At 40.3% G+C, this 11,156-nt stretch overlaps 2 protein-coding genes and 1 non-coding gene across 4 annotated transcripts; 1 reads left to right on the top strand and 2 right to left on the bottom strand.

Annotated features, from left to right (window-relative positions):
* On the top strand, window positions 1-7,777 carry LOC143474356 (cytochrome P450 4B1-like). Of its 2 annotated transcripts, none has more exons than XM_076971812.1 (12): window positions 1-332; window positions 1,591-1,735; window positions 1,825-1,869; window positions 1,949-2,076; window positions 2,231-2,304; window positions 2,382-2,536; window positions 2,912-3,018; window positions 5,395-5,585; window positions 5,818-5,951; window positions 6,526-6,590; window positions 6,756-6,838; window positions 7,223-7,777. In XM_076971812.1, the coding sequence occupies exons 1-12, from the start codon at window positions 132-134 to the stop codon at window positions 7,398-7,400; spliced, it is 1,506 nt and encodes a 501-aa protein (XP_076827927.1). In that variant the 5' UTR covers window positions 1-131; the 3' UTR covers window positions 7,401-7,777. The 2 variants fall into 2 exon arrangements, with proteins under 2 accessions (XP_076827927.1, XP_076827926.1); XM_076971811.1 differs by having other exon boundaries at window positions 2-332; window positions 2,180-2,304.
* ppp1r8b (protein phosphatase 1, regulatory subunit 8b) lies at window positions 7,768-11,060 on the bottom strand. Its single transcript, XM_076971814.1, has 7 exons — window positions 10,926-11,060; window positions 10,446-10,506; window positions 9,533-9,686; window positions 9,207-9,421; window positions 8,934-9,078; window positions 8,758-8,822; window positions 7,768-8,667 (listed from the first exon to the last, which is right to left on the bottom strand). The coding sequence occupies exons 1-7, from the start codon at window positions 11,006-11,008 to the stop codon at window positions 8,320-8,322; spliced, it is 1,071 nt and encodes a 356-aa protein (XP_076827929.1). The 5' UTR covers window positions 11,009-11,060; the 3' UTR covers window positions 7,768-8,319.
* On the bottom strand, window positions 9,886-10,048 carry LOC143474438 (small Cajal body-specific RNA 1). The gene has a single exon (XR_013120774.1).
* Window positions 11,061-11,156: the final 96 nt, after the last annotated feature.

Genomic DNA, 11,156 nt, shown 5'->3' with positions numbered 1-11,156 from the left:
AGGCAGCATGCTGCTATTTGACGGACTCTGTGAGTGATCGGCGAGCGGACCGGCGGGTAGAACAGTCCACATATAGCGACTGGAGAGCTGATCCTCGAGTCCGGGCGAACTAGGCATAGAAATTGCGAACAATGGAGATCTATGAATATTTAAGCAGGACCACGGAGTTTTTTGTTCAACAGATTCGTTTATATCACGTGTTGGTAGTCGTGTGTGTCATCTACATTTCAGTGGTACTATATAACTTGATGATAACCAGAAATAAAGGGATGCGGGCATTTGAGCAGTTCCCAGGGCCACCTGGCAACTGGCTGCTTGGACATGTCAAACAGGTAGGAATAAACTTGGCTTGGTTAAAATCAGAATAAACTGACATGCACGGGTTTAAATAGCTGTTTACCGATTGTTTATAAACGGGCTGTTTGTATATTTGTATATATATATATTTTGAGCATATATATATATATATTATATACTGCATTATATATAATATAATATATTTTATTATAATACTAGTATTATACCTGCATCTCACAAACTTGTCCTTTGTCTCTGTGATACTGTGATTCTTGTTCTTTTTTATATGAACCTGCAACCAGACAAAAATAAAAGGTCTAATCCTGTGATCAAAATGCTTCTTCCTGTCTTTGGGCTGGGTCAGGCCCGAGCACTTCATTGATATCACAAGCAATATTTTCCCTCCTGAGGCAACGGGGGAACTCTTGTGTGCCGTGTCCAGCCCTGACATGATTCCTCACCTATATCAGCACAGGCTCAATCCATGGCATGATTATGTCACATCATTTGAAAGAAGTGAAATCAATTTTGAGTGATTGTGTTGATGTGTTTTTTTGTATTGTCACACTTGCCACCAGTAAGGATGACATGTGAATTAGAGTGCAGAATGCGTTTTGAGAATGAGAATGTTTTGCTGAAAAGTGTGAGATCTGTAAACTGTGTTTTACCATGTGAAATGGTTTAAGGTATTGACAACAGACTGAACAATTAGTTAAATGAGCTCAGGCAACTTTGAGAACTTTGTTCAGCCAATGGGTTTTAGGGTTTTAGCAATTGAGAAAAACTGTAAAATAAGCTTCAGGTTTAAAAGTTTTGAGGGCACTTCCTAACCTTTTGTCTAGTTAGTGTTTAGACAAGAACCACCTTAGTGCTACGAAATGTTAGCCAAGGGGTTTACCTCAATATAGTTGTAATAGTTGGACTTTGGTTTGGATAACAGCCAGATCTTTCTTGCTGATGATTTGCAATAGTGGGCAAAGGGTTCAATTTCAGGGGAAAAAGCTTCCATGGAAAAAATGCTTGTCCTTAAGCGAGGTTTGAGTGAAACCTGGCAGAGCACCATGTATGCTACGTCAATGCTTCAGTACAGGCACTATTTGTTCTTGATTGTTTATCGAGTTAAGGCTAGCATTTAAATTACTAGGCTACCATAGAACCACATTGTAAGGGCTAAGAGTGAATATCTTTGGAATTCTTGGACTGCATGGTATAGCCTTTATGAACGCACTAGGGATTTATAGAGGTTTTAATTGGAATACTTGTGCATGAATTTACATGTTTTTTGTGTTACAGTTTCGGCAAGATGGAACAGATTTGGAGGTGATCACAAGATTGGGAGAACAGTATCCTTACGCCTTTCCACTACAGTTTGGCCCTACCAGCATCTATCTATGTGTCCACCATCCATCATATGTGAAGACCCTTCTGGCATCAGCAGGTACAAGTGTGTTTGATCATCAGTCAAATGGTAGTTTAAAATAGGATGAACTCAGGATTTAGGATGCTGAATGCTTTCTTATTTCACAGATCCAAAGGATGGCATTATATATTCATTCCTCACCTCTTGGATAGGTAAAGATGACTCCCAATATAAAATATTATACTATAGTTTCTGGACCTAATACAGCTGTTTGCTGCTATGTCTCTGCAGGAGAAGGGTTACTTGTTTCTGCTGGTCAGCGGTGGTTTCGCCACAGAAGACTACTCACTCCTGGCTTCCATTACGATATCTTAAAGCCTTATGTGAAACTAATGGCAGATTCAGCTAAAGTTATGCTGGTGAGTTAATAGCGCAGAGATTTTGTCATGCATGGTAAATGTATTTTTATAATCCTTCACCTGCATATTTGCATTGCCCTATTTTGTAATCTTTCTCTAAAAGGACAAGTGGGAAACTTATGCAAAAACAGAGGAATCCTTTGAACTTTTTCAGCACGTTAGCCTGATGACACTGGACAGTATAATGAAGTGTGCTTTCAGCTGCAACAGCAACTGTCAGACAGAGAGGTGGAGTACAACTTGGTCCATATGGTACCATTAAAATATAAGGCAGTACTATTGTAATCTTGCCACTCTCATTGCAGTGGATCCAACCCGTACATAAAGGCAGTGTATGAGCTGTGTTCCCTGGTGAATCTCCGGTTTCGCTGCTTTCCATATCACAATGAGACTATCTTTCAGCTTAGTCCACATGGCTACAGATACAGGAAGGCATGCCAAACTGCACATAGTCATACAGGTATATAAGTTTTACATGAAATATATATATATGAAAGCTTTCTAGTTGAGACAGTTCGACAGTTGTTTACCTAATCACCCTTTAAGGAAGAGGCTATTTTGGCATTGTCTTATTTTTAAATAATTTGAATGTTTAATTTTGTAAACTCTTTTATATAAAAATGTAATTTAACAAATTTATAGTTTATTAATATTTTAAGCTTAGGAAATTGCTTAGGAATACATTTCAACCTTTGTGCATACTCTTGCAGTACTATTGTTGATGCATTTTATAACATTTGGGTTTACAGAGCTTTTTACATTAATTATGTAATTATATGTAATTGTGTAATTATAACATGAATCTTACAGGATCATAATGTTCTTGTTTTTGTAGAGGAAGTCATAAGAAAGAGGAAAGAAGCTTTAAGTAAGGAGAAGGATCACAACAGTCTTCAGAAGAAGAGGAATTTGGACTTTTTGGATATTCTTCTCTGTACTCGAGTATGTCACTCCATCACTCCCTTAACACACTTTGATCACTACTCGGTGAGCTTTGGGCTACATGCATGTAATTTCTGCAGAGATCTTGGGTAGACCCACATATCCTGTTCATTTCAGGATTAAGCAGCATGCAGAGTGCATCATTCATAATTCATTATGCCGTTGTTTGCATTGTTAAGAGTTTAAGAAACCTTGGACTCTAGAACTAATTGTAGACTAGTGAGTTTGAGAGTTTCTGATGATACTAAAATGATTTACCTCAAGATGAGTAGATATGATGGTCCAAAGAAAAGTCCTAATTTTCCCTATGAATCTAAATCTTTCTTTTATGTAGGCATTATTAATTACTGAGAGAACTTTGTATATTAGTTTAATCTGTCTGGCCCAGGGCCGGAGTGGGCCACTTTTTCAGCCCGGGAGTTTCATGGCCAAATCCGGCCCAAAATTATTTTCCCCTCCCAATCGGCCCAAACTAGAGATTGACATGAGCCGGCCCATCGGGAATCCTCCCGAATCTCCCGATTAGCCACTCCGGCTCTGGTCTGGCCTGTTATTATATCACCCATTGACTTTAACATTCATGTTAACATTCACCACTGACCACTACATTCTATTTTTGAATGTTTTGGATTAACCTAACATGTGGATTTTCCAACACATAATCATGGATATACACTGGATTTGCTTTACTTCACAGGATTCAATAATATTCCTGTTACCAGTTCCGATGATGGTTTTACTGACCACAAGTTTATTGTATGTCATCTCAGGACCCTCACTGTGAAACCTGTCAAGAAAACCACAATTTCCTTCCGTAGTCTTAACTAACTTGATTCTCATGTTTTCTGAACTGCTTCTGTCAACATATATATCTGACTAACCTGAATCTTACATGTTATGGCTTCATTCTGCAATCACAATATATCTTTGGCTTTCAAAATTATGCTCTTCTTAAAACCAAGTTGGCCCCTGCCCCTGTTTTTTTCTCTTTTGTTTACCTCTGAACTTAAGAGTTTTGAAAGTAACTGTTACGTGTCTTGAGTACCTCTACAAGGAAACTGATCTCAATGCTTACCACATCCGTTTAACTGAAATCATCACTTGGTACACGGTTGGCCCAAACACTGCACCCTCGGGCTGATACTCATCTATTTCATATAGTGGCAGTTCCACACCCAGGACACTGTTTAGCTCCGCCCACAACCTGTCGTCTATGTCCAACACGCTTGCTCAGTGCCGAGTGTTTCTGGATGGCTTTCAGGATGAGATGAATTAAATCTCCTAGAATTTCCCTTCAGTCCATTGTCCTTCTAACTCACCCACACAATATGGACAATCTATCTGTCCTGTTTCATCCCTACTGACTCATCTATCATTTCTGAGATCATTTGTAAGTCTTCCACTTCAATCGTCCAGTTTGACCCTGCTCTTACTCTTCTTCACAAATCCTGCCTCTCTGCCATTTATTCATCTGTTTCTCATTTGATTTATCAGTGTTTTTCCCTAGGCTCTGTTCCAGCCTCTCTCAAAATAGCAGCAATTACACCCATACTTGAAAAAACCTGGTCTTGACACTTCTTCACTTTCTAATTACAGAACCCTCTCAAATTTTCCTTTCTTAGCCAAGGTATTGGAAAAAGTTTTGGGCCTCACAGCATCAAGATCATCTAATTAGTAACAACCTGTATAACCAGATCAGACATGTGACACGCTGGAGTATAGCAGGGCAAGGGGCAAATCACAGGTACAGGTGATGCATAGAGGAACAGTTAACTTATCACAACCCCCCACAATATGGGGAAAGGCACTGGGATCATGATGAGGACATTATAGCTGACTGCACCTCCAACCTGATGAAGAAGGCCTAGCAAATTATCTTCTTCCTGAGGAGGATCAAGAAGAGGAATCTCCACCCAGATAGTGGCAAACTTCTGCAGAAGCACTAGAACTTTTCTCTGTTTGACTTTGTGGTATGACAGCTGAACAGCACAAATTGATTTGCAGATGTGGTGCAGATGTTGTGGAACAGCCTTCCATTGAATATAAGATGTGCTCCCTCAGTTACCTTCAAGTTAAGACTTAAAGTTGTATAAATTATCATTTAAAAATATTTTTTTAATGTTTAAAGTGGGTAGTCTGTTAATCTGATTCCTTCGGGTCTTCGTGTCGTATATTGTTGTCATACATATGTTTTCAACTAAACTGTTGGCTCAGCACAGCACACATATAACACACATAGTTTTATATGTGTTTAATTAATAAAATCTATTTACTTTATTGTGGTATTTGACCTGGAGTCCTAAAGTCAGCTTTGGCAAGACACACAGTTATACTATATATACAGTATATACTATATATTATACTTAAAATCTACAGGATGAGCAGCAGCAGGGATTGTCAGACGAAGCCATCCGAGCAGAAGTGGACACGTTTATGTTTGAGGGACATGACACCACAGCCAGCGGCATCTCCTGGATCCTCTATAACATGGCCTGCAACCCTGAGCACCAACAGAAGTGCAGAGACGAGATCCTCGAAGCCCTGAAGGGGAAGGACACTATGGAGCTGTACTGTCACTATTTATATCACTTAGAGAAATTAACGCATTACATACTATTGTACTAGAAGATGAAGGCGCTTATACCACAGTTAGCTAGATCAATGGTTCCTGCCTTACTCCCACCTGGTCTGCATTTGTTTGTTTGTTATATGACTACCTCAAAGCAGTGTGTTGGGAAGTGAGGGCTTTAAAATGCTTTTGGAAGCTGGTTTTCCTATTTTCCTGTCTGTGTCTTATAGGGAGGACCTGAATAAAATACCATACACGACGATGTGCATTAAGGAATCTTTGCGCTTGTACCCTCCTGTGCCAGGAATGGCACGGAAGTTGACCAAACCCAAGACCTTTTTTGATGGAAGAACGGTCCCTGAAGGTAAGGCCTGTCCACATAAGCAACTCTGTAGGGTTCCCTAAACTTAAACTAGTTCTAAAAGTATACAATTTCAAGGGAAGGGATTCCTGAAAGCAATGTAGTCTTACTGCCATCTATCAAATTGTTTTATCCCCCATCTGTGTACTAATGATATCTCGGTTTCTATTTGTTTGTAATTCATAGAAGAAACTTGAGTGGTTTGATCAAATATCTGTAGTTTAGTAGTTCATACACATAAGTACCTATACATAAAGAGGTCCTTAATTACTTAATATATATTTCATTGTGCTGAATCATAGTTTGTCTTGTTAGTCTGTGACTCAGTTGACCAATTAGCAATTTATAAACTCTTTATAGAGACCCTAAAGCAATACTGAATCACATGAAAACTCATTTTATAGAAGATATAAACCCATGAGACACAAGTCTTTATCCCAGAAGAAGTAAAAATATTAACCAATATTTTTTGCTTTTCTGTATGCATCATCTAAATATTGTAGAAACGTGTCATAGGTGTCATCTTTGAGACGGTTTTATCCGAACCACTAATGTGGTTTCCTCCATCTTTTTACAGGTTGTCTCGTTGGTATCAGCATTTATGGAGTCCACCGAAACGCCTCAGTTTGGGAGAACCCCCATGTATGAATTCACCGATTACCTTATGCATCTCATAGAGCTGTTTTTATTAGACATTTCAGTGAGATCCTGGAAGAAGAACTAAAGCACACTGCCTGAAACTACAACTAAGTCCTGGTTTTAAATTATTCATGTGTGTGCCACTACAACAATCATTTATTTCCATAGGTGTTTGATCCACTACGATTTCTGCCTGAAAACACTGCTAAGAGGCCGCCCCACGCTTTTGTGCCTTTCTCAGCTGGACCAAGGTAAATGCACAATAAATGCAGGTGTGGCTCTATAATAAAATGCACTCTGGGGTTATAAAACCTCACCCAGAGAAAGTGGTGCTTACCTGAACAGAATTTGGAAATGTTATGCCTTTATGACCTTATTCTATCCCTAATACCAAAGGAGTTTGAAAGTGATGCAACATTTTGTACCACAGCCAATCCTGCATAAACAGAATAAACCTTCACTAAAATAAATTTCATCAAAACTAATTTAGTCTTGTTTAATCCAAATCTAGGAAACCTGCTCTAAAATGTAAGCTTGTTCCAATTTATATAAAATAGTTATTAATTTTAAAGTGCTTACTGTTGATAGGATCTATTACCAATTCTTTACTTATTCATTACCTGCATTTGACACAGGAATTGCATTGGGCAGAACTTTGCTATGAACGAGATGAAAGTGGTGGTAGCAATGACACTGAAGAAGTATATTCTCATCAAGGACACAGAGCATACTCCAAAGATGATCCCTGAACTGGTCCTCAGATCCCTCAATGGAATACACATCAAGATCAGATTTGTGAAGAATGAACCTTGAGATGATGTCTCAATCAGTATTTTCTGAAACATGTTGTGGCATTAGCTTTAAGTGTAGTGAGCTTGGTGCAGCTTGTTGGACTTTTGTGGTTTCAGTAATGAAAACTGGCCCTCAAGCTGCAGTGACTCCTGACTAGGACTCACTCATGTAACATTTAATAAATGGTGTGGCTAACTTTTTTAATTTAGGGGGAAATTATAGATTAAATGTGCTACACTGCATACTGACAACACTTTTTACATTAATTTTATTTTTCAGATTGTTTATTAATAGAACAAGAGCTATTATAAGAAGTTGTAATGCTTTTAATAATTGTAATAAAGGTTGTAATAATTGAAAATGTGCCAGTTGACACGAAAGGCCACACTTAAAAATGAACATTGAGGTTTATTGTCAGTGCATTTTGTGATACAAAAGCAAACATATCAAAAGAAACAAAAACCGTACACAACAAAGGGACTTTCTGCAATGTTCATGTAAAAAAAAAGAAGAAACATCATGTTCTACAGGAGAGGAAACCAGTTATTAAGAATTATGATGTACCTTCTTTTGAACTTGCTGCCATCTAGTGGCTGAAGTCATGCATCATTAAAAGTTGAATAACGATTTCAGATGACGCTCTGCTATATACCTGCATGTGTAATAACCCTTAATATGTTGTCTTGCTTGGGTGCATCCAACTTAAACCAAATTAGGAAATATTTAAGCATAACATTTTCCCAGAGTTTTAAGGTAATCCTTGAAGAAACGTATTTTAAGCCGGAGATGAACAGTAAAAATGTTTATTTAAAAAAAAAACAAACAAAAAAAAAACATACACACACACACACACACACACACAAACACTCGATCTATCCATGAAGTTCATTAATTAGTCTCGCACTCAAAAGAGCCAGTCACTGTCCAGAAGCAGTGGCCACTAGAGAAGTAAAGATGGTGTGGGCTTTTTGCCAGGCCACGCCTCTTTGGCGTACTTCTTCTTACGAGGCTCACTGAGGCCCTCAGGTGCAAAGGGGCCCAACATAGGGGTGGGGTTGAGGGTGACGGGAGGCTGAGGAGGCTCTGGGGCCAAGTCCACTTCTGGGGCTGGGTTGGGTAATGGCAGTCCTCCCAAGATGGCGGCTCCGCCCGGGGCCCCCGTGGGGCGACTGTCATGGCTGCTGGGAGGGAGGTCCCCATACAGCCCGCCTCTCAAGGGGAAATTATGCACATGGCGCATGGCACCGTCATCTATTCCCAAAATGCTACCACCTTCCATTTTCTTTTTCTGTCATTGGGAGAAAGAGAAAAATGTAAATACGTGGACACCGGGATGTTGACAATTTAGCACACACATGTATATGATACCACCATGTACCTTCATTGGAACAACAGCCGTCTGTACCATGTTCCTGAAGCGTCCAACGGAGGGGTCAACATCCTCTGTATGGGTTAAAGGTCACGGTGTCAAAAAGGGTAATACCGCACAAAGTGGAACATTTTAAGTAAACAAATGACAATAATTCTGTACATTTGCAGACACACTGTGCTCACCTGGATTGATGATCACTTCATCTTCATTGAAGCTCACCCTAGAGCTTTTCCTTTTTCTCTTTGGCCTTTGGATATCCAGATTACCCTCTTCAATGGTGAGAATGGAGATGCGCTTATTGTGTGCGGTGTTGAACTCGGTCAGATTCTTCCATGATCCAGAAAGAAACACACAATTACATGACAACATGAAAGCAGGAACAATATTATGATCACCCAGAAGCAACATGACTGACCATGTTTAAATACGATTTGAAATAAAGACTTCACACACACCTCAAGCTCCGTCTCTTCCTCAGGCAAACCCAGCAGACCCTTCAGCTCCTCGTCTTCCCCTGCTTTGTCCCCCGTGCCCACGTTAGCCTGGCTCTGAGGTTTCTCGCGGATGGTGTAGGCACGTGTGGAGGCCCCAAAAGACATGGTGGAGTCGATGGGAACCTGCTGAGGCTTGTGGGGCTCTAGGCGAATGTGTCCAAGGAATGTGCCATGGGCTAAAGTACACACACGCGCACACACACACACACACTCAGTGCTGCCCACTATTGGAGCCTATAGTTTACAGTTAGTGGTGCGATTTTTTAATGCAGCATGGGTTGACTTACTACTATTGAGGTCAATAAGGAACACCCTCTTTAAGTGTTTGTGGTAAACAAGGGCTGCGTGCACTCGTGAGCAGGACTGGTGATCGATGGTGAAATCACAGATGTCCGGGTTCCGCCCAAATAAGTAAAACTTCTTTTCATCAATAATCAGTTTCTGCCAAAAACACCAGGTAGTAGGGATTTGTTTTGGAGAACTCCATACCTCACCCCCTTTTTGACTAAGACATTAGTAATAAGCATTAATACTAACAGAATACATCATGACTTTGATGACAATAATGTGCACACAAATACCAGTTTGATGCATCCTTGGTATTGCTGACTGCAGTAAAGAATAAGTACTTGCACATCTGATGTGTCCCTGAGTCATAACACCTGAGTGAATGACTTTGCACTCAGAGCTTAAATCTCAGGGGCTTATGTCTCCTATAGCACCACTCTGGACCTGACAGCCACTGAAGTGCACCAGTACAAAAACCAACTGGGCAGCAGACAGTCAGGTAGTATCTAGTGCATCGCTGTTTCAGCCCCTGAGGGAGTGTAACAATGTTCATAAGCTGTATGATAACTGTACTAAAATCTTTCATGAAACCACTCACTCAAAATCAGGAACATCTGCTGTAAACAGCACATTTATTAAGTACACATTTACTTTTAAGAGTGCAGTTTGTCACAATCCATCAACCACCATCCATTCTGGTCATATGTGGTTAGTTTCTGAACATAGGAACACTGACTGCTAACGGCCAACAACAAATTGATGATTTTGTGAATAGCAACAGATGGTCTATACTAAAATGTAAATAGACTTTTATAAGGTATCAGACAAGCAACATCCAGAACCTGGCTGGCAGGTGTGTATAGCCTTAAGGCCTTAGCCCATCTGGAGATGATCCCAACGGTATTACACTACCTCAATCAGCTTTTCTCCTTTCACTACGTCCAAATGTAGTCCGGGTGGAGGTTTGCCTGCCCTGAAATAACACAACCACATTGTAAACAAACACATACACCATTGTAAACAAGTACACCACCACCAATAACATTCTTGTCCACACACCTTACAAGACCTTTGTAATTAGACTTCTTACATCTAATGAACACTACTCAGGTTTTAAGAAATAAAGATTATTGCCGTATTGGCTGGCGGTGGGAACTGGTGGGGGGGGGGGGGGGGTGGAGATCTTCCAGAGCAGCAGCAGTGAAGATTCATCTGAGTCTGTAAGTTCATGAGTGAGTGACTAGCAGGCTAACTAGCAAATGAGGCTAGATGCTACACAAACCTCTCGGCAAACACGTTATCTAGCGAAGCATTTCGGCGAAACTATCACATATTCACCTAAACGTGCAATTTATCGAATGAAATCACAGGAGCGCTTTAGAAATCCCTTACCACGAGGGACAATCGAAATTTGGGATGTCTGCAGGAGCACTTTTGGCCATCTTGCTAGCACGCCAGCTACATTCTTCATTCATAAGAGCGCGCGGAACTCTGGGTAATCTCGTCCTCTCCTGTTAGATTCGCTGGCGCGTCGCACCTTCAAACGCGCGTACTGCCACCTACCGTCCAGAGCAGGTATGACACATTACAAGAGAAATACTACTACTGCACCACCAAGAGCAG

The sequence above is a fragment of the Brachyhypopomus gauderio genome, chromosome 13 (genome assembly GCF_052324685.1).
Source record: "Brachyhypopomus gauderio isolate BG-103 chromosome 13, BGAUD_0.2, whole genome shotgun sequence".
NCBI classification, from domain to species: Eukaryota; Metazoa; Chordata; class Actinopteri; order Gymnotiformes; family Hypopomidae; genus Brachyhypopomus; species Brachyhypopomus gauderio.
Note: the sequence above shows the minus strand (reverse complement) of the source record. Positions and strands in the feature narration are given on the sequence as shown.

Coding starts and splice junctions, on each gene's coding strand:
- LOC143474356 (XM_076971811.1), top strand. CDS start 132: ATGGAGATCTATGAATATTTAAGCAGGACCACGGAGTTTTTTGTTCAA. Junction 2,537..2,911: donor AACTGCACATAGTCATACAG/GTATATAAGTTT, acceptor TTGTTTTTGTAG/AGGAAGTCATAAGAAAGAGG. Junction 5,952..6,525: donor TGGAAGAACGGTCCCTGAAG/GTAAGGCCTGTC, acceptor ATCTTTTTACAG/GTTGTCTCGTTGGTATCAGC.
- ppp1r8b (XM_076971814.1), bottom strand. CDS start 11,008: ATGAATGAAGAATGTAGCTGGCGTGCTAGCAAGATGGCCAAAAGTGCT. Junction 9,422..9,532: donor CCTTATTGACCTCAATAGTA/GTAAGTCAACCC, acceptor TGTGTACTTTAG/CCCATGGCACATTCCTTGGA. Junction 9,079..9,206: donor AGGAAGAGACGGAGCTTGAG/GTGTGTGTGAAG, acceptor GGATCATGGAAG/AATCTGACCGAGTTCAACAC.